General features: G+C 41.7%; 1 protein-coding gene across 3 annotated transcripts in view; it reads right to left on the bottom strand.

Moving 5' to 3' along the window:
• Positions 1–17,909, bottom strand: part of PCCA (propionyl-CoA carboxylase subunit alpha) — a 414,072-nt gene extending 396,163 nt beyond the window's left edge. Inside the window, exons 1-2 of one of the 3 annotated variants that reach the window (XM_047081502.1) lie at positions 17,790–17,909; positions 3,206–3,283 (exon numbers count right to left, since the gene is read on the bottom strand). In XM_047081502.1, the coding sequence (XP_046937458.1) occupies positions 3,206–3,283; positions 17,790–17,894 (183 nt within the window). In that variant the 5' untranslated portion in view covers positions 17,895–17,909. Of the gene's footprint in view, positions 1–3,205; positions 3,284–12,326; positions 12,898–17,789 lie in introns of those variants that run through there. The other 2 variants (XM_047081516.1, XM_047081510.1) reach the window with 2 other exon arrangements.
• Between the last annotated feature and the right edge of the window lie 5,549 nt (positions 17,910–23,458).

Here is a 23,458-nt window from a genome sequence, read left to right as displayed (position 1 = left end):
AGACAGAGGGGCTTTCAAGTACCATGAGAGAGAGAGACGGACTTTTGCAGCAGCGGTTCTCTAACTACTAATGAGATCATCCAGGGTAAGAAACACAATGGAAATTCCTGAAGATTTTTTGTTTTAAGTTACCTCCTTTTATTCTATCCTCTATCCCTCCTTCCTTCTTTCTCCTCCCCATACTTAGATCTTCATAGCCAGGGTCTAAAACCACCAAGGACACTTCACTCCATTCACAGCCCAAGACAAGGGCTGAGCTGGCCCGTTCCCCTGGGTACTTGTTGAAGGAATGACCACAGAACTCCACACACTGACTAGTCACTTACCAACACTTCTGAGAAGTGGTACAGAACAGTGGGTAAATCTACCACCTCACTAGAGAAGCCCAGGCTTGAGTTTACACCCCAGTTATTTACTATCTGTGGATTTTGAGGCTGTTTCCAAATGTACAAAACCTAGTTGTTAAGACTAATATTAAGCAGCTAACATTTAGGGCACATGCTTTCTATATGCCAGGACAAATCCCTTCTGTCCACTATGTCTCATTTAAGGCTCAGAATAGTCCTATGAGGTCAGCTGAGAACATCCCCAATTTACAAATGAGAAAATTAAGGCTTGATGAAGCCAAATCACTTGCCTAAATCACTTAAAATTCACAGGGGCAAAGCCAGAGCTCACATCCAGGTATTCATATCAAAACATACCACAATGTGACATGATCGGAGTATAATGGTACAAGCTTTAAACACTGTATTAACAGTGACACCTAAGATCACATTTGTTACGCCAGGCACAATATAGTACTACACTGGTACACGCTAACCTAAGGCCTACTTTAGTAGCCTCCTGGTCTTTTTCTAAGCAGATTATTACTAAATCTTCCCTATTGTTATGAACGTATCAGAGACAAGTCGATGTGTTAAAATTCAAATCAAAAAAAAAAAATGGTACATTTAGTAATGATTAAATTTTACCTGGTTTAATTTCAACCTGATGGAAATTGCTGATAAAATATGAAGGAGTCAATGACAAGTTCAGATGAGAATCAATTTATTTAGCAAATATGTATTACCAAAAAATCAGATCTATCTGCACTTAGGACAGGAACAATAAAAAACAAAAAAGTGCAGTATTTAATGAATAGCTATGACAACAGCAAGAATTCCTAGAAGTAGAAAGGCCCAATTAAAGGCAGCCCTGGAGTGAAGGGCAAGCCTGCAACTTGGTCTTAACACACAAAACCTATATACTACCATTAAGTGTCAACAAGCATCATGGACGTTATGACATGACTGACACACTATATAGTTTCACCACAATTACCTAAAAGCAAAGGTACAGCAAAGAAGACAAAGAGAGCAGGCAGCAGATCTGATTTCAGACATTTAAAACAAAATATGTATTTTAGTGGACTCCAAGGTGGGGGGAAGAGCTCTATAAATTCCCTAAACCAGGTTATACGCATTTGTTTATTTTCAGTAATTATCAATGGCCACCAATGTGGGGGGTGAGTCAGCTATTACTGTAAGCTCATTACGAGGTTATGGCAAAAAGAAGCCTCAAACCAAACTCCACCAACACATACATTTATGAACAGGCATAAAAAAGATCTTAAAATCTACCAAATAAAGCTCAATGATGTCTCAACTTCCTTCATTGTATAATGCTCCAACAGTCTGAATGAAAGGTTCACCTGAGGTAAATACATCAATATTCTGATTTGGCCAGCTACACTGTCAGACTCAATCTATCAAGAACCTCCAGACAAAGAAAGAGCTGCACATAGGATCACTTCATTTAGGGATCAACCTTAGTTTCTATCCTTAAAGATAAAGAATGAAAGGCCAACTAGATTGTTTTATTCTAATTCAGGGGCTAAGAATTTCTATTAAATAGCAGCCAGAACACATATCTTGCATACCACTAATGTCATCAATGAGAGCCCACTTCTAACACCTATTATGCTAATGAGGAAGGCTACCAAAGTTAACAGGGAGAAAGATAGCTGAACACTTGGTAGTATTCCTTGTCTCCCCCACTCTGGAATGTGGCCTCTTGAACAAATACTAGCTAACCACTCCCTAGAGTGTGTTCCCAGTTAGGACAGCTCACTACCTCTAGATTGGAACTCAACACATGTGCAGAAATATACATACATGCACCCCAACTTCTATACTAAAGTTTTCATATTAAACCATGGATTTATTTCATGAAAGGGAGTTTATCATAGCTAATTCATCTGGACCAGTGCAGTCCAATCAAGTAACCACTGGCACTAAGCTCTTCAAATGTGGCTAATCAAACTGAGATGCCAGAAGTGTAAATTATACACTTGGATTTAGAAGATCTGGTACCAAAAAAAAAAAAAAAAAGTATCTCATTGATACTTTTTATATTATGTACTGAAATAACACTTTAGATATAGAATTAAAACATACTATTAAAGTTAACTTCTTCAGTTTTTTTTAATGTGGCTATTAGGAAATTTTAAATGATACATACCCTGCAAATTGTGTCCACATTGTTATTAAACTGCAATGATACAGACCCTTTCTCCAAGCCTCCAAATTCTTTTGAGTAGTTTTGTACACTTCAAGAGATGATTTAGAAGATACCTCAGCTATTTCGTTCTCAAATAATCATTCATCAGTTTTACCTTCCTGACTCTCGACTTGAATCACTTCTTCTTAACCAAAACTCTCCTGCCCTGTTTGAGGTCTTCATGGTCATTGTCATTAGAAAAAATGACATTTTCTAATCACCACTTATAGGCCCTTTCTTTCTCCTATTACGAGCCTCAACTATTATCCTCTATCAGGATTTTAACTGGAATTCCCTTGCCCCAAAATTTACAATACACAAAGGTGCCTTCAAAATTAACCCTACAGATATTAAATGGAAAAATAAATCAGTTCAATCAAAATCTCTCAAATAACCCAGAATTTAAGAAAGAAGGCTATGTTAGTTATTCTGCTGAATAATAAAGGAAACACACTAAAAGTTTACTCAATTTCTGGTAAAGGTACAAACACAAAATTTAAGACTCAGGTTGTGGCCCACAATGAAAAAAGATTGAGCAGCTATAAAACCCATGATGTTAGAGTAGTAATTATACAGCGCTAATATTTAATCTGTCCACTGAACACAGCATGGAAACAAGAAAGCAAAACCATTATAACTTTGCTAGTATTTTTTAAATACTTACTTTTTCATTAGAATCATATCCTGCTGTATAGAGACTACGGGACACCATTAAGTGCTGTCTTGAGTAGTGTGGGACATGCTACCAAAAAAAAAAAAAAAAAAAAAGGTGAAATAAATTACAAATCCTTGAATGGGCTTTAAAAATATTTTTTCAGAGTAATTCTTCCAGTATGCATCTACCTAAAATATTTTATCAATACATGTAGTGCTAAGCCACATGCCATAACTATGGAAGGTTGGAAGGTAAATCATAACTACCAGACAGATCCCTTTGGCACACGAGAGACACCAAAGGCATCAGAATGATCTCCAGAAAAGTAAAATAAGAGTCAATGGGTCAACTTTTTTTTTTAATTTACATCCAAGTTTGTTAGCATATAGTGCAACGATTTCAGGAGTAGATTCCTTAATGCCCCTTACCCATTTAGCCCATCCCCCCTCCCACAACCCCTCCAGCAACCCTCTGTTCTCTACGTTTAAGAGTCTCTTCTGTTTTGTCCCCCTCCCTGTTTGTATATTATTTTTGTTTCCCTTCCCTTATGTTCATCTGTGTTGTATCTTAAAGTCCTCATGAGTGAAGTCATATGACATTTGTCTTTCTCTGACTGATGGGTCAATCTTAATTATAGAGAGCTGATGTTACCAGGGAGGAGAGGAATTAAATAGGTGATGGGGACTAAGGAGTACACTTGTGATAAACATCAGTGATGCACAGAACTGTTCAATCACTATATTGTATACCTGAAACTAATATAATACTGTATGTTAACTGGAATTAAAAACTTAAAGGATCAATGGGTCAAATAAAATTTAAAAAAAGGTCTGATTATGCACACTGACATGCCAGGATCATAAGGTCACATACCACACAGAACTTTATAAAACATAAACCAAGAGTCTTGGCCTTCAAGGGGCTCCAATTTTCACAAGGACCAGAAAGTAATCAAATAGAATTTTTTATTTGCTGAGGTCTTGAACGGGATTTCTTAGTCTACTTTTTCTGGTACAGGGAAAACATACAGGTACAATGAAAAGGTAATACTAATAATCAAGTTGACTTCTAATTCATTACTATAAATGTGGAAAAAAATGTTCTCTTAAGGCTTTAAAGCATTAAGAATCATCACTAATAAAATGTATAGTTGAGGTTTAAGAAAACAATTTACCCGGTAGTCATTGATAAAGCTATTAAAAAAAAAAAAAAAAAGGTGGGGCTAGTGAAAAGCAAATGGTACTACCCCTCAGAACTTTCTAAGAGGACAACGTTAATAAGAGGCAAATGTTTTTATACCAACATTCTTAAACTCAAAGATCTAATTTTTTTAAAGCACCAAGCCTTAAATTACAAAATGTAATCTTAATATAAAAGTGAAGGTAATAGATAAGAAAGACACTTCAAAAATGAAGTTCACACTATCAAGTAAAAGACTCGTGAATCAGGGTGCCTGGGTGGCTCAGTCCATTGAGCATCCAACTCTTGATTTTGAGTCGGGTCATGATCCCAGCGTCATGGGACTGAGCCCCACAATGGGCTGAGCTGAACACGGAGCTTGCTTAGGATTCTCCCTCTCTCCCCTTGCCCCTCTCCCCAACTTGTGCACACACTCACTCGTGCTCTCTCACTCTCAAATTTAAAAAAAGTAAAAGACTAGTGAAGACAATGGTTGGAAACTGGGAAAACACACTTCATACTGTGTGCTTTTTATTTTTTTACATTTACTTATTTATTTTTGAGAGAGAGAGAGAGAGAGAGAGAGAGAGTGAGTATGAGTGGAAGGGGGCAGAGAGAGAGGGAGACAGAATCCGTAGCAGGCTCCAGGCTCCAAGCTGTCGGCACAGAGCCCAACGTGGGGCTGGAACTCACAAACTGTGAGATCATGACCTGAGCCCAAGTCGGACGCTTAACCGGCTGAGCCACCCAAGCGCCCCCTGAGTTTTGGTCTTTAAAAGGCACACACTGGGGCACCCTAGCGTCCGACTTATGCTCAGGTCATGATCTCACAGTTTGTGAGTTCGAGCCCCACGTCGGGCTCTGTGCTGACAGCTCGGAGCCTGGAGCCTGGAGCCTGCTTCGGATTCTCTGTCTCCCTCTCTCTCTGCCCCTCCCCCACTCACACTCTGTCTCTCTCTCCTTCAAAAATAAACATTAAAAAAAAAATTTTTTTAAAGACCAAAACTCACTCTTAAATACCTTCAGACATCCCTGTAAGTTCAAGAGTATTAGGCCCAATTTTAATGAGAGAACAGAGTCTTGAGAATTTTAATTTGTCCAAAGTCATTAGGCTAGGTTGCAATGGTTGCAAAATTTAAGCACAGATCTATTCAAAGCATTCTGGAGTTTATTTTGAGATAATAAAAAGTAATGGCACCTCCCACGTGAACACCAATGTCTATGCAAAGATACAATTAAAAGAGGGAAAAAACAACAACAATTTACCAGGAGGGTCTCACCACTCTATGCATTCAAATAAAAATTCAGTCTTCCACTGCCTTCAGCAGAACAGCTATATTTAGCAATTTTAGTCCCACATCAGACTTAATAAGATAAAGGTAATACTACTTCTCCAGAAAATCAGGTCTTGTGTTTACAGCCTCAGCCCATGCAGAAAACTAAGAAAACAAATTCCAAGAATAAAGAAAAACAAAAGCTCCCTGGAAATTTCTCATTCTGCTGCAAACCAGCACTAGGATATTTACACAAAATAAATAACATGCAAGCTTCCTATCCATTTTATAAAATATAACAACAAAATAGTTGACATTTTTACAAATTCTCCCTAATATTGTAAGGCACATAGTAGTCTGCTGCATGAACAGGTCAACATGATCTTTTTATAAAAGACAAAATCATACGTGTGTCTTTAATCACTAACAAATAAAGGCTGTAACTGATTCCTGATGACAAATGTGCATCTTGCAGACAAAAAAACACAACCTGGGATGGACATTTTAGGTATTCTAATTACTTATGAAGAGTGAGAACAACAGCGATGTTTATGTCTGGGGAGGGGAATACTTTAAAAAGCACCCTACCACCCAGCAAAGAACTATGGGAAAGAAAATCAAGAAACCTGAATTCTAACCCTAACTCTAGGACTTGAGCAAACCACTCTAACCCATCTGCTAAGAAATGAAAGTCTGGGTGACTTTTCTTTAAGGTCCCTTACAAACCTAAACCACGGTTATCAAAAAAACAAGAGCTTACATAGTAGAGGGGTATCTAATGTTTACAAGCTTCTCATGATCATGGGAGGATATGCACTTGATCCAAAGTCAACATGTAAGCCAGTGAGGTCACGCAAGGCGGTGACCCAGATCTCACTGCTGAACTACTACTACTCTCAGAGTAACTAACAAACATGCAGACCTACTTGGTGTAAATCGAGCTGATTTCATAAATTTTAATCAGTATGAATTAATGCACTAAGTTTCCAGCCTACTTCTGGGAATAAAAACCTCCAGACTCTACCTAATTAGATGAGCCCATGAGGAATAAGCTAAACTTGCCCCAAAAGTAAAAGTTTCTATCCCCAAACCGCTCAGAAATCTCAAGTCGCCAGGCTCTGACCACTGTTTGGGGGCGCTGACTCAATTATGCTATATTTACTTCCAGTGAAACTATCAGTAACCTAAAACTAAAATAGAAAACATCTATGCCAGGGGGACCTGGGTGCCCACTGGGTGGCTCAGTCGGTTAAGTGACTGATTTTGACCCAGGTCATGATCTCATGGTTCATAGTTCGAGCCCTGCATCAGGCACTCTGCAGTCAGCACAAAACTCACTTCGGATCCTCTATCCCCTCTCTCTGCACCCCCCTCCACTTGCACAAGCACACACACTCCCTCTCTCTCTCAAAAATGAACCTTTAAAAAAAAAAAAAAAGCCTACCCTTAAAAAAAAAGTCTATGCCACACACTTCTTAAAACTAAATCCACTCTATTACAACTTACATCTGGCCAAAATGTAGAAGCTGTAGCACTATACTTAATTGATCAAACTGGTGTTTTGGAATCTTTTTATTACTATTTAAAATACCTGATTCTGAAGACCTCAGACTATTTTACCACCAGTATTTAAAAAAAAAAAAAAAAGCATATAGCTTTTACACATTTGAATTTGTGATAATGTGTCCCAAAATTTCAAAAAAACATGGATTCCCCTGGTTAGCCAAGTAACTAGAAGTACAACTGGTCCAAGCAAAACTAGAAGAGCAGAACTATAAAGAAGAAACCAGGGTCTGAACTGGTTTATAGTTGGCCTTTCTCTGTTCCTGTTCACTCCTGGGAGACCTTTATGGAAGATCAAAGTTATAAAAAATACAGGTCAAAAATCAGGTAATTTTTGTAGAGATACAACATGAAATTTCTTTTATCATTTTGTTCCCTAGTAATCTCCACACCCAACATGGGCTAGAACTCATGACCCCAAGGTTAGGAGTCACATGCTCCACCAACTGAGCCAGCCAGGAGCCCCTAAAATTTATTATTTTTTTGAGAGAGAAAAAGAGAACAAGAGCATGAGAGGGAGGGTCAGAGGACAAGAGAGAACCCTAAGCAGTCTCCAAGCCCAGCGCAGAGCCCAACACCCAGCTCCATCTCACAACCGTGAGATCATGACCTGAACCAAAATCAAGAGTCAGACGCTTAACCACCTGAGCCATCTGGGCACCCCTAAAATTTCTTTTTTTAAATACAGAGAATAGTTAGTAGAAATCTGCTTAATTTGCACCTCTACACAGAATTTTAATTCATTACTTTTATTAAGCATACAACAAACTGGCTACAAGCCCCATCCAAAGTTTTTTAAGGTACTTCCTAAAAACAGAAGTTCAAGGGAAACACCTGAATCAACTCCAATTATAAAGACTATTTAGCCTATCACAGCCAAGAGGAAAAAGGTCAGTGTATACAAAATGATTTCCCAACAACCTCTTACCATTGGTTCTCTTCTACAAGATTTGCACATGTGGAAAAGAAATATCTGCTAACAGTGTGGCACATGGCAAGTAGCAGAACCTTCAGGGTCACAAGACCTGGGTCAGCACTTAGGTCCACCGCTTTGTAGTCATGCACCACCAAGCAAATCATCTCTCTGGACTTTGTTTCTTTTAGTAAAATGTAGAGATACCCTACAGTTGTTGAAAGGATCACACGAACCTTTACAAACTGTAAAGCACCAACAAAATGTAAGAGATTATTACACAATAACTAAATCCAATTATACAGCTGTTCCCTTCTTAAAATTGTACCAGACCCTTCCTTTGGGAGTTACCATTAGGGTAGTAATAATCAGGCACTCTGGTCCAGACTCAGATTTGCATGTTCTAGAAAGTACATAATAATTGTTAACCAAAAGAAAAAAAAAAGGGGGGGGTGCGGGGGGGGGGACGACAAAGGCTATAGCTTTTCAACAAACTGCATACAAGCTTTCCAGCCGTTGCAAACAGGGAAACAAATATGTGTTTCCAACACAGCACCTACTTTCACATTCTGGACATGACCTCATGTGGCAGCCGAAACTGGTAAATCCACTAGCAGTTATCTCAAAAAAAAAAAAAAAAAAAAAAGAAGAAAGAAAAAGAAACGTAAACACTAGTTTAAAACCAAACGCTAGTGTAAAAATCAAAACTACAATTATGCTTAACACATCCACAGCAGCATTCAAATGGATAATACTAAAATCTGTTAACAGGCTAATTCATGATTAGGATGCATTCTGCTTCAAAGTAGCAGCTATCCTCAAGACCAGGGATTAACAGAGCCATAAAGTGATCTTACCAAGGTGAAAGTCAACATTAGCTAATGCTTCAGCTTCAAAATCTCCAAGAGAAGTTCCTCTCCATGTTTCACAAGGAGCTGAGCAGCCTCGCTTAGTATTTAACTGCAGCATTGTAACAGCCCCAGGACGACCTGGGAACGACCTCCAAAAACACGTAAGTCAGGCTTTTTCACTTAAGCACAGCTTTTTCTTCAAAACAGACATGAACTATTTAGTCTTTGGGACCTCACTAGCCAGCCCAATCTTCTACAGTCTGACCTTCCGTCAAAAGCGAGGCTGAATACCTGGTATTTGAGAGGTGATCAAACCTCAAGATTCTCTGGCTATGCCTCCACAGTGAGTTAGAGCACCAGGAAACTGCATACATCAACTCTAAACTTTGTCATCATTCTACCCAGCTCCCCTCTCGGGCCATTCTTCCCATCCCGCCTGTAGCAGATGTTACCAGGGCCCCTCCAGAGCCTCTTCAGCAGTCAGCACGGCTTCCCCAGCTGCTGTGTTGACCACTCACAACTCACACCTGCTCCCTGGACTGACCCACTTGCCTTAACCAGTCAGGAGTTCTCCATCAAGACGGGGAGCTGCCCCTCTCTCAGCCCACAGCCAATGACTGACTAACAAGGGTGTACAAAAGGCCATCCCCACTCACCTCAAAGTGTGACCAATTCAGTAGGGTGCTCTGGTTATTAAGAACTGGCTGTCCAATATGGCAGCCACTAGCCACATACTGAGCACTTGAAATGCACCAGTCCAAATTCTGATGTACTCCAAGTATAAAATACACACCAGATGTGAAGACTTAATACCCAAACAATGCAAAAGACTTCAATAATTTTTTTACATTTATATGTTAAAATATTTTGAATACACTGAGTTAAATAAAATACACTAATATTAATTTCATCTTGTTTTATTTTCTTAATGTGAGTGCCAGAAAACTACATTTGCAGCTCACATAACATTCTATTGAACAGGGCTAATTTACAGCAGTGCTTCTCTAACTTTCTTGTGTATCAGCATCACCTGGAGGGCTTGTGAAAACATTGCTGGGCTCCATCCCCAGCTTCTAATTGGCCAGTCTGGGGGGCAACTGAAAATTTTGCATTTCTACAGGTTCCCAGGTACTGCTACTTCTGCTACAGACTGAGTCCCCACTTTAAGAATCACTGCTTCAGAGCTCCCCTATAGGGTGAGACTAAAGCTAGTCTCCAGCTGAGGCCCCTTCCTTGCTTAGCTTTTTTTCCCCTGTTCTATCCTGCTTTCTTCACTCTTCTGTTGACCACCAGCCTTTCAGGCTTCTGGGAAACCTAACCATCCCACCTCCAATAGAACTGTTTCTCCACAACTGTAACTTTCACAAAGTGCTAGATCAGTGACAACCAATGAGTTAGGAAGAAAGATGACTGCATTTTTTTTGTAAAATGAGTATCAAACTTATTTATTCGACTAATTGGGGTTTTTTTATTTTTTTTTTAATGTTTATTTATTTTTTGAGACAGAGAGCATGAACAGAGAAGGGGAGAGAGAGAGGGAGACCCAGAATCTGAAGCAGGCTCCAAGCTCTGAGCTGTCGGCACAGAGCCCAACGCGGAGCTCAAACTCACGGACCGCGAGGTCATGACCTGAGCGGAAGTCAGACGCTCAACCGCTCAACCGACTGAGCCACCCAGGTACCCCTGTTTTTACATACTCTTTACATATTCTATGCAGTCAATAGCCTGCTTCCCTCTTCTCTGTGGCTACTAGCGAGTTCAAACTAGTTTTCATGTCAAGATGTATAAATTTCTCCTTTATTCTTTTTACTAAGTTTATTAATATGGTATAATAAAAGCACTGTAGATTTTACTTTGAATCCTGAATCTCCCACTTAATTCTTGTGTGACCTTGAGCAACTTAGTTAACCCCAGCTGTGGAAACGAGAATCATTTGAAGGTGGTTTGATGATTAAATGTGAATACACCTTTTTTCCTCCTTTGCCATTTGCAACAACCCTAGAATCATCAACCCTAGGATGTGGTTTCAAAATACTTTCCACAGCCATCCAGCACCCACAAACAACAAATAAGATCAACCATCCCTCTGTGTTTTGTAAATTCCATCAAATTATTTCAATGGAAACTGCTGTCTTCATCTTCCACCCCAAGCTGCAGTGTTCCAAAACACTAAGACTATCCCACCCAAGGGTTCAGGTAGACCTAAGAGTCACTCTTTTTTTTTCCCCCCTGTAAATTGAGATTTAATTCACATACCATAAAACTCATTCTTTTAAAGTACACAACTATGTATTTTAGTACATTCACAAAGTTGTGGAACCATCACCAATCTGATTCCAGAACATTTTTTCATTGCCTCAAAAAGAAACCCCTTAGCTATTAGCAGTTTCTACCAGCCCCCACCCCCAGCCCCTGGCACCTGCTAGTCTGCCGTCTGTCTAGGCATCTACCTATTCTGGACATTTCATATATATGGAATCCTACAATATGCGGCAGCTTTTTGTGCCTTCCTTTCAGGGATCCTTGATTCCACTCTTTGCTTACATCTCCCTTTGAACCCAACAGTAAATACTACTGGCTCTAGTTCTAAAATATATCCCAAGTCTTACCAGGTCTAACTCCAGCACGACCACCCTACCATCCTCTCTTGTTGAACTTCTACAATGGCCTCCTAACTGGTCTCCCTGATGCCACTCTTCCCACCCCAGTCTCCACTAGGACATTCTCCACATAGCATTCAGAATGGTCTTTCCAAAACATGGATCCAGTTTGCTCAAAATCTTCCAAGGGACTCTCACGATTAGGATAAATTGCACATACAAGCCCCTATATGACTGGCCTACCTACCACATCTCCTAGCACTCCTCTGTCATTCATTCACTCCAGCCACACTGGCCACACCCATCCCTTGACTATACCAAATACGATCGCAACTCAGAGCTTTTGCTTGGCCTTCCTTTGGATTGCTAGTCCCCTAGATTGTCACGTGGTAATCTGAGTCACTTTCCTGCTCAAATGCCACATGCTCAGAAATGTGCCCCGTTTTTTTTTAGGTTAGCAGTTCTCAATACCACCGCCACTCTATTTTTCTCCTTTCAGAGCACTTACTGCTCTTTGAACTTACCTATTTCTTTTTTATTTCTTTTTTATTTTTATTTTTTTTATTTTTGAGAGAGAGCGTGGGTGAGCAAGGGGCAGAGAAAGGGAGAGAGAGCATGGAGCCTGGAGTGGGGCTCGAGCTCACGAACAGTGAGATCATGACCTGAGCCAAGGTCAGATGCTTAACTGGCTGAGCCACGCAGGCAACCCTGAACTTATCTATTTCTGTCAACACAGTCAGTGTGCTCTACCTGGATATAACCACAATGAAGGCAGAGACGTTCACCGTTATACCCCAGCATTAAACAACACCTGGCACATAGCAGGTGTAGCAGATTGAATGGTGGCCTCCAAAATTGTGTGTCCATATCTTAGAACTTGTGGCTATGACCTCTTCTGGAAAAAGGGTCTTTGGTGATATATTTCGAGATGGGATCATCCTGGATCCTGGTCACGGCCCTAAATCCAAAGACAAGTGCCCTTAGAAAAGAAAGAAGAGGAGAGGACACACAGGGAGAAGGAAGGGAAGACCATGTGAGGACACAGGCAGAGAGTTGCAGCCACAAGGTAAGGGATGCCTGGAGCTACAAGAAGCCCAGAGACAAGGAGGCATTCTTCACTGGAGCCTTCAGAGCAAGCATGGCCTTGCCAACATCTTGATTTCCAACTTCTAGCCTCCATATCTGTGAAGGAATAAAGAAGTGTGGTTTTAAGCCACCAGCTGTGTCCCACGGATGCTCTATTAGTTTTCCTGACTAAAATTATAAGCCTGAAAACTATATTTTCCAACATTTTTGAAATTCACTTTTATTTTTATCTTATTAATACTGACCCCATCACAGTTTGTCTTTTTTTTTTATAAAAATGTCAGTAGGAATTTAAAATAAATAATTTTTTTAAATCATACAACACCCTGATTTTTCAAAACAGTATGTATTTGCTCCAACTACTGGAAGGTATCTTCAAAACAAAGCAATATTTCTATATATAAGAATATACCACACTACTGAAATCACTATCATTAAAGACTAAAGACCTTATCAAATTCTTCCTTCAGTCTTTTATTTTTATTCCTTGACCTCTCTACACCAGGGACACGGTGAGGGAACATGTTTTAGTTTCTTTTGATCTCCTCAGTACATATCATAGTAGCAGGCACTTCACAGATGCTCCACAAACATTCTTTGAAGGGACAGAGAACTACATCTCTAGATGAACGAACAAACTATACTGACTCCTCTCAAACCATTCCTCTAAATCCTCCTGTCTCTTCATCTTTTTTTCAAATCTGAATTTAGGGCAATAAGATGGGAGTATTCTTGGGGCGTCTGGGTGGCTCAGCCGATTGAGCATCCAACTCTTGATTTGGGCTCAGATCATGACCCCAGTGTTGTGGGATCGAGCCCCGCTGAGCGTGGAGCCTGCTTAAGATTCTCTCTTCCTCTGCCCCGCTCATGCTCTAAAACAAAAAAATAAATAAATTTAAAAAGATGGAGTATTCAGTTAAGTATTAACTTACTGTATCCTGCACCCAACTTTTACCTCAGATCACCCAAAAACCTGCCGCCAATTTCCCTCTGATTTCCCACCAACTCAACATGACTCTTGTAGTCATCTAACTCAGGTTACCTAAAAGGAAACATTGTTTCTACCCCCAAAATATGTTTCCTTCTCAAATTTCCTTTTTCATCCCTATTCTCCCATTTACCCACATCTTTTAAAAAATAGGAATCATTTAAGGGTTGGCTCAGTCAGTAGAGCATACGACTCTTAATCTCGAGGTTATAAATTCAAGTCCCCACATTGGATGTAGAGATTACTTAAAAAAATAAAATCTTTAAAAATTTTTGGAATCATTTAAACAATGCCTTTTCCCTCACTCTTTTGATTAAACTGTCCCCCATCTTTCCCTCTTATTTAGAAAGGATTTTACCAATCACTCCTCGGTTCTGAACCTCTTAACAAAATAAAACCCAAAAAGCAGATGTATAAATACACAAATGTCCATAAGCATTTTATCATGCCAGAACTGGTTCCTGTAATAATCTTAGAAAATTTTCTTCCCAAATGATTGTCAGAAATCTATCAGCATGTTGGAAAGATTTACCTCCGGGCAATTCTAAAGCATTCAGATAGGCTTAAACATTCTTTTTCAAGACTAGAAAAGAAATTCTTGGAATTTTAAGGAACATAAAGCTTGACCATTTAAGTTCTGTGAATGCACCATATAATGAGACCATCACTTAAATGAGAGACAATTTGTAACTGTGAAAACAAGGTTTGGGAATCATACCATCCAAGGTTGAAATTCTGCCTCAATCAATTGTGTCCTTAAGCAAGTTACTTCACTGCTGACATTTGTTTCCTGGTCTGTAATACTGCAACTTTTTGCCTACTTGCTATACAGATAAGAGATAAAACATGAAACCATGTAAGGCATATAAAAGTTCAATACACTGTAACAATCACCCTAAAACCAACATCCTAGAGCCACTGAAAAATGGAGACAGAAAAAAAAAAACTGGTTATTTAAACAAAATGTGCTGATACACAAAACAAGACTAAAAGGTGAACTCTACATATACCCTAAAAGCAAACAAGTTCTGCTAACTGGCTAAAAGAATGGGGACACTAGGGTCTAGAGTTGCCAGTCTGCTTTCCAACCAACCAAATGGCTTGCAGGATGGGAAAGAGGAATGGCAAGAATAAAATTTTTAAATGGTTCTGCTTCAAAGGCGGACTCAGTGGAGCACATTTCAAATTCATGTAAAAGAAGCACATAAAGAGGGTCGCCCGGGGTGGCTCAGTCGGTTGAGCATCCGACTTCAGCTCAGGTCATGATCTTGCAGTCCATGAGTTCGAGCCCCGTGCCAGGCTCTGGGCTGACAGCTCAGAGCCTGGAGCCTGCTTCGGATTCTGTGTCTCCCTCTCTCTCTGCCCCTACCCCACTCATGCTCTGTCTCTCTCACTCTCAAAAATGAATAAATGTTAAAAAAAATTTTTTTTTAATTTAAAAAGAAAAAAATCACATAAAGAAGCTAAGCAGCAGTGCAAGTTCTTCCCCTAAAGTAACAGTGAACTCCAGAGATTCTTCCCACTTCTGGGAGGAATTCTTTATTGGCACTCTACTCCAGTCAGTACTGTCACACATCCAGCACCTATTGTGTTAAACACTGTGCTGAGAACACAGAAATAGACAAGATACAGTCTCTGGCAACACACTAAAAGAAAGCGGGAGATGGGGCGCTTGGCTGGCTCAGTGGATGGAGCAGGTGACTCTTCACCTCAGGGTTGTAAATTTGAGCCCCATGTTGGATGTAGAGATTACTTAAAAATAAATCTTCTGGGGCGCCTGGGTGGCTCAGTCGGTTAAGCGTCCGACTTTGGTTCAGGTCATCATCTCACGGTTCGTGGGTTCAAGCCCTGCATCGGGCTCTGTGCTGACAGCTCAGGGCCTGGAGCCTGCCTCAGATTCTGAGTCTTTCTCTCTCCACCCCTCCCCTGCTCACTCTGTCTCTCAAAAACAAAAAAATTACAAAAAAAAAAAGAAAAAAGAAAATCTTTAAAAAAAGGGGGGAGTATGGAGAAAAATCAAAGCTTATATATTATACCCCAATAACGTCTAAAAAGTATATAGCAATAAATACTGTAACAACTTTCCTCTCAGCCTCACCAATCTAAAATGTCAGTGCAATCCTTCCTACCTCCAACATGAATGACTTCCCATCACTATAACATAAAGACCAAAAGTAATAGCTTGATCTGCAAAGCAAGCACAACCTGATTCATACCTACCTCCCTAGCACTGTCTAATCTCTGCACACTACAGCCTAAGTAGGCTTTTGTCAGTGCTTATATCTTGTCATTCCCTCTGGCCACAGGGCCTTTGCACATGCTATTCTTTCACAGTCATCCCTTCTATCTTTACAAGTCACTTTATCCTTCAAAACTTGTTTCAATTTTCACTTCCAAAGGAAAACAGTCCTTTCCCTTAAGCAGGATAGCATGATTAAGGGCACCAGTTCTGGAGTCCTATATCCTAGCTCTGCCACTTACCAATTCCATAGCTTTGAGCAAGTCACATAACACTTTGTGCCTCAATATCTTCATCTATAAATCGGGATTATATGGCTGTCGTGAGGACTGAATAAATTAATTCAAGTAAAGCACCAGAACGGTATCTATGACATAGAGCTCAATATCATGACTTGGTCAAATCCCTCCATTGTATTTTCTTATAGCACCAAGACCTCTCCCCTAATAGCATTTTACACTTACTTGTCTCTCTCTAATAGACTACCATATCTAAGAGAGCAGAAACTATATTTGTTCCCCATTGGTAGAATACAGGAAATAATCCCATAAAGATTTGTTGAATAAAAAAGTAGTTCAAAGGACGAAGCTGAGTCCCAGCAAAGTGACTTGTCTAATATACAAAACTTCATCTGTGTGACTGACTCCAAAGCCCAAGCCTTCCACTACACCAGGCCGCCTCCTCCACTACACCAGGCCGCCTCCTACGTAAACGCATAAGATGTGACAACTGCAACTAATGTAGCCAACAAAGACTAAGATAACAAAAGCATTTAAAAACAGATTTTGTGGCCAAAGAACACTGTGTACTTTGAGAGTGGCATTCAAAGCTGAGGCTAAGCTAACACAGGTGCAGGCTCAATTCCACTTGGAGCTGGAGCTCCCACAGTGCTCACCTGGGCCTCAGTTCCCTCCTCTTTAAGAGAATGGGATGGGCCAGATATCTCTAAAGTGTTTTCCAATTCTAGAGTTCAAGGACAATAAATCAATTTATGTGACAATTTTTAGAAGATTTTTTTTCTTTTAAGGAAGTTTAACAAGCAGACGAACCAAATGACAGGTGGTTTTCAGGGAGGCCCTCATTTTAAAGAATTCGCTGAAATGACTTAATAAACCCTATTAATAAAGTCAAGTCGTCTTTGCTCAGAAACTACAAGAGACTCCATTTTCAAGAGAAAGTCTTAACAGCGGCCCACAGACACTCCAACATATGAGCCAAGGCTGTCATCAAGAAACCCTGGAGCACACAGCACAGAGGCAAAATGGGTTTAGAACAATTGTACAAAACTCCGGCTAACCACTACATAGAAAAGAAAACTAAACTCACAGGATGCACACACAGCAAACTGCGATGTAATTCCATTGAAATAGGCTCTCAACTCAAACGTAAAAGGTAGTAGCAATCCTGGCATCGCAGACACTTTAGAAGTTGAGATAAACTCACAACCCTAATTCTACTTCAGCAGCAATTCAGTGTCCCTAAAATTAGGGAAAAGGCCAAGAGAAAACAAACTGTAAGGATCGTTAAGAATCCACCCTGGGAAGCTCAAGCCGAAGCCGAGGCCGAAGCCGTAAGGCACAAGAACGGCTGCAGGGAAAAAGCACGTAGGCGCCAGCCACACGGCTGTCAGCCGCTCCCAGGGGCTAGCGAGCCGAGGGCGCACGCGTGCCGGCTCGGAGGGCCCCTCCGACTCCACGAGCCTCCGGGTAAGGGCTGCGCTCCAGCGCCAACGCGGGTGCAGAGGGACGAGGGGCGCCGACGGCTGCGGAACGGGCCGCGGCGTCGCCGGGGAACCGCGGGGCGCTCTCCGCCACACCGGACACCCGCAGGCGCTGCGGGGCTGCGAGCCCAGCGAAGCCCAGCGAAGCCCAGGCCCGCGGGGAGCCCGCTCGCTCCTCACCTTCAGGGTCCACACCGCTGAGCTCCGCATCAGCGGCTGCGGCAACCGCCGCCCACGCCGTCCGGCCCCGACCAGCGCCGCCGCCCCAACCCAGAGCCCCGCCATTGTCGCCCCTGCCGACCGGCGCTCTGCTGACCTCTCACCCCGCCGAAGGGGGCGGAGAAGGGGAGCGCCGGAGCTTCGGCCAATCATGCGCCGAGACCCGCGGCCCCGCCCCCTGCCGCTCAGGAGGGGACGTAGGGGCGACTGGCCCAACCGCGGAAACTGGCAGACCCGCCGCGGGACGGCCGAGTGCCCGGACCCGAGGGAGGGGGCCCCGACCGGACCCCGGCGTGAGCGAGTCGGGGAGGACGCGCGTGAGTTCTGGCGGCAGCTGGTCCGCGCCTGCTTGGGGTAAACCCCGTCCTGTACCACCGTCCACCTAGCTACAGTCCGTGGCCTGGCCACTCACTCCACGTCAGTTAGTGACCTAAGCCCCATGGCCACCCTGCAGGGCCGAGTGCCCTAAGTTCCAGACATAAGCCTGAACTATATTCCTTTTATTCGAAGGCATAAATTGCAAAGCACCAAGTCAAGATAAGATTTTGAACAGATAGCAGAGATAATGCTCTAGGTCTAGAAATCAGAGATCGGAGCTCAGGCTCGAAATAGCTGCTTGTCCGAGGAATTAGCCAAAACCAGGTCAGTTTCTGTTGCTTGCTAGTAGGCACCCTTACGAGTAGTAGTGCAACTACTAAGGGCCAGACCTTGTGCTGGATGTCCCAAATTCTATCTCATTTAACCTTCACAAGAATTCTAAAGGCCCACACATTATTCCCATTTTGAAAAACTGAATTTATAGGGAGGTAAAGTCATTTAGCCAGTAAATGGTGACACCAGGGTTTGAACCCAGGTCTGGCTGTCTTCAGACACTGGGCTTTTGCTTTGCTGTATTACAAATTTTATAACATAAGCAGCACAGAGAAATAATATTATGATCACCCAGGCCCCCATTACATGGTTACAAATCAACATTTTGTCAGTCTTATTTCATCTAGTCCCCCTTTTCATCTTTTGCTGGAGTATTTTACATTGTTTTGTTTTTGTTTTTGTTTTTTAAGTTGAGAGAAAGAGAGAGAGCAGAGGAGGGGCAGAGAGAGAGGGAGAGGGAGAACCCTGAGCGGGCTTGGCGCGTTCAGCACAGAGCCCAACATGGAGCTTGATCCCACGAACTGTGAGATCATGACCTGAGTCCAAATCAAGAGACGGTCACTTGAAAGACTGAGCCAGCCAGTTGCCCCATGCTGGAGTATTTTTAAGCAAATCTCAGACATCAGGTCATACCACCAACAAACAGGCCAGTATCAGCAGTTCTGCTCTTAACTATTTTCCTGCTCCTTCAGAGTCACCTTGAGAGAGTTGCAAAACTAGGAATGACCTAGAGTATGTTACAGCATAGCAAATGCCTAAAGGTACAAACAAAGTGTTTGGGATAGCAGAGAGATGACATTTCGTGGAACTGTAAAATGTAAGTAGGAACTTTCATGACAGACAAAATAAAAAGGAATATCAAGTTTCGCAGGTTTTTTCATCTATGTATTTAAGGCTGGAATCATTTCCTACCCGAGAAACCTGCTTTTTTTTTTTTTCTTTCTTTTTCTTCTTCCCATTTTAACCTTTGGATTTGTTCTCCTTACATCCTGTCTGTTTTGTTCTTTTCATGAAAGGCACTTGTGGCAGAAACTACTTGTTTTCTCCACTCATTCCTTTAATAAGAGAGCTCCTAAGTTTTAGCTGCACACAGGCCACCCAGCTCAAGGCCGCAGTATCCAGCCTCCCTTACAAGGGGTATGGCCATGTGACTAAGGGCAGTCTCATGGAATGTAAGGGTTGTGCCCTTAAAGAGTAGACGCATGCCCTCCATCTCCTCTACTCTCCTTCCTGAAGTTAGACATGGGTGGGTGCTGGAGCAGTCATCTTCACTCCAAGACAGGAGCCCCATGTTGGAGATGGCAGAGCAAATGACAGGAGGAGCCCAACCCCCTGACTCTGTGGAGCCATCTTATCAGCCTGCTGCTGCTTAATGCATGTTCTGGGACAGAGAAACAAAGTTTTATCTTGTTTAAGTCATTGTTATTTCTGCCTTTACTATAGCAGCCAAAACTGTATCTTAACCAACTCATACTCTAGTATCCAGAAGTGAGGTGCTGACATAATGAAACCTGAAATGCATGGTGATAACAGTGACAACCCCAAAATCGCAAACCAGAAGCTGAAAGCTGACAACTCTTATTGTCATGGTACCTCTTTGGCAAAGTGGTTACTTTCAAACTTCTGGACAGTCTTGCTATCACTATCACTGATACAACCTATACTTCTAATGCAATGTTTTCAAAGACCAGCAGCGGCATTTTAAGTTAAACAGTTCTACCTTGTCTGAGCTGTGCCACACACTTAGGATGTTTATGATCTCCAAAGCCCACTTCCTGTCTGAAATGTCTGTGAACAGTTGTTCCATATACTTTGTCTACTTTATCCACAGTGACAGAGAAGCAGTTACTTCATTGTGGCCAGAAGCAGGTCTTTTCTCAAAACTCTGCAAGTATCTTTACATCGTCTTCTAGCTTCCAGAGTTGCTCTTATTTGTGATCCAATGTATCTGATTACAGTTACCTGGCTGCTATACTGTTGTGTAGTGGGTATGGAGCAGAGAGAAGTCCGAGTTGTAAATTAGGGAATCCTGACCAGCCATATGCACAACAAATAGCAAGCCTGCCCTCCACCAAGAGATCTTGACCTTTGAGCTACACATATCTGGCTCTCTTTGAGGGAGAGTATGCGCAGACTAGGTATGCTGGATTGAAAACTGTGTTTCCCTAAATCTTCTTCCCTTTATGGTGCCTGGTTAGAGTTGATCAAAAGAAAAACTGATAAGATATTTAGAAGGCAGGAGTGAAACACTCTCTGAAGATTATTACCGTAAGATAAGTAACGTAGTTTCCTGCAGAGTCTCAGTTTGCTGTCATCCAGGTTGTTTTTCCCAACTGCTACCCCTGCTGACCACCAGCAACTCCACACCCACCACTGGCTGCTTGACTGGAGAGCCACAAAGGGGTTAACTTTACATAGGTAACTGCTCCTTATTGACCCCTCCATGAGATCCTTCTCATTCCCATTTGGCAGCCAGACATGTATGGCTTCTCAGCTATCTGTCAAACTCCATCTTGTCTACGTTGCAATGCATCAGGCAGACTGTTTTAATCTCTCTCTCTCTGGTCCTCTGAAAGGAGCCTGTAGCCATTGACTAATGAGAGAATGCATCAGGGAAGGAAAAATAGCCCAAGTTTTCAGGAATTACTGGCTCTGAACTGCTAGTAATTCCTAGAGACCCAAAATGCCATTGTGTCCCACCACTGAAAGTAGAGAATGTGGCACAACTATTTGAGTGATGAACAGGTGGACCATGGCAGACACTGCTCATTGTCTTCTAATGTCCATCTTGCTCTCATTAGTTCGGTAAAAGAACTCTCACAATTTAGGTGGGTGTATGGTAAGAACTACATTTCCTCGGGGAAGGAAGGACTTCCATGGCAGCAAGAGTGGCCAGGTTACTAAGTTTTGCCCAATGGGATGTAAGCAGAAGGGACGTGGACAGCTCTTGGGTTGTGTCCTTCAAAGGAAGGGGCACGTCTTCCACTTTCCCTTCTCTTCCCAGCTTGCCAGAATGGAGGCATACAGATTATAAGGAAAATTCCAAAGAGCTGAGGAGATGGCAGGATCTAGCTAACTGCTCTCCAAATATGTTCATTCTTCTTCCTGAGCACAATACTAGGCAACATTTCTAGCCTCCTTTACAGCTAAATGTAGTGAGGCACCTGCATTCCTGTCAGTGGAGTGTGAGTGGAAGTGAGATACTCCAACCTCGAGGCTAGGTTCATAAAACCCTCCATACATTTCTTCACACCCTTTCTTTCTCCTCTCATCTGCTGAGACTCCTGGAAGGCACTAGATAGAAGGAGCCTTGGTATCTCAATGCCTAAGTAGACCAAGATCTTTCTTGCCTTCTCACACTAAACTGTGACATGAGCAAGAAATAAACTTTGTATTTGCTTAAGCCACTGAGATTTGGGGACTGCAAAAGCAGTTAATCTACCCAGCCTAATACAGTATTAATAAAGGGAAAATAAACAGACTAAAAAGGACTTTTGTACACATCAGAAGGGAAAAGATGATATTTAAGAGGAAAGTAGATTTTTTTTCTGAAAATAGAATGAAGGAGTATTTAACACTAAATTATAGAATTGATAAATTTTGACAAGAACTCTTCAAAATCAAAGTATTGAAAATATTTTTTACTATTACTATAAATGAATTAGACCACTGCTTAAAAACTGTCAGAATAAAAATATACATTAACAATATCAGGAATAGTATCCATCCTATGAATAGCACCCAAGGTATCTAAAAACATGGCAAGGATTTCTTCTCCTTGTTTTACTTATTTATTTTTTGCAAGAGAGAAAACACAAGCAAGAGAGGGGAAGAGGGAGAGGGAGAGAGAATTTTAAGCAGGCTCCATGCCAGCATGGAGCCCAGTGTAGGGCTGGCTCTCACAACCATGAGATCATGACCTAAGCCAGTTAGGCACCTATCCAACTGAGCCACCGAGGCACCTTGCAAGAATTTCTTCTCAAAGAATTCAGTATTAGAGTAGGCTCTAGAGAAGGAGTTGGCAAACTTTTTCTGTTTAAGAAACAGTGAAGATTTCAGGCCTGTAAGAGGCACATAAGTCTCTGTTGCATACTTTTTTGTTTCTTTAGCAACCCTTTAAAATGTAAAAGTTTTAAACTAAACTTTTAGCTTGCAGGCCTATAAAAACAAGAAGCAGGCTGGATTTGGCCTGGGGTGTAGTCTGCAGACCTCTGCTCTAGAGTAGTGCTCTACTAAGTGTACTCCAGCAACCACTGCCCATTGGCCACCAACGTGAGAGTTATGTGACAAGGCTGTCACATAAGATCTTTTAACAATTTATGTATTTATCTCAACACACAGTCTATGGTATATTTGTTCAGGTTGCTTTAGCAGATGTACTATAGACTGTGTGGCTTAAGCAGTAACTATTTCTCACAATGCTGGAAGCTGGGAAGTTCAAGATCAAGGTACCAGCAGACCCAGTGTCTGCTGGAGGCCGCTGCCCGGTTTGTAGGTGGCCATCATCTTGTAGCCTCACACAGTGAGAACAGAGAAAGATATCTAATGTCTAATGTCTTTCCTTATGAGGGCTCCACTCTCACTGCCCAATCACTTCTAAAAGGCCCCAACTCCAAATACCATCATACAGGTGATTAGGTTCAACACATGAATTTTGGAAGGATACATTCAGTCCCTGGTAGGAACCTATAACTAACGTTCTGAGGATTGACACTGGCCTGCAGACCAAATTTTCTATGGTACTGCAATCAAAATCATGTCATGTTTTATGGACATCCACCATCCTTGGAACACCTTTCTAACATTGGGGAGTTTCTTATAGGATGAGTTCTCCCCAAGATAGAACCAGATATTTGCTTTGTCTTACTCCTTTACAGTTAGATTCAGGCAGATGATCTAGCTGCACCAGTAGCTGCATCCTAGAAAGGTGTTGATTCAAGACAGCTATGTGATAAGCAGTTGCTACCCAGAATCCATTT

This window comes from Lynx rufus, unplaced genomic scaffold, assembly GCF_022079265.1.
Source record: "Lynx rufus isolate CCGP_SWC_20201006 ecotype Redwood Valley unplaced genomic scaffold, mLynRuf1.p SCAF_1, whole genome shotgun sequence".
Lineage (NCBI taxonomy): Eukaryota > Metazoa > Chordata > Mammalia > Carnivora > Felidae > Lynx > Lynx rufus.
The sequence above is the reverse complement of the archived record's forward strand: the minus strand, read 5'-3'. Positions and strand labels throughout refer to the sequence as shown.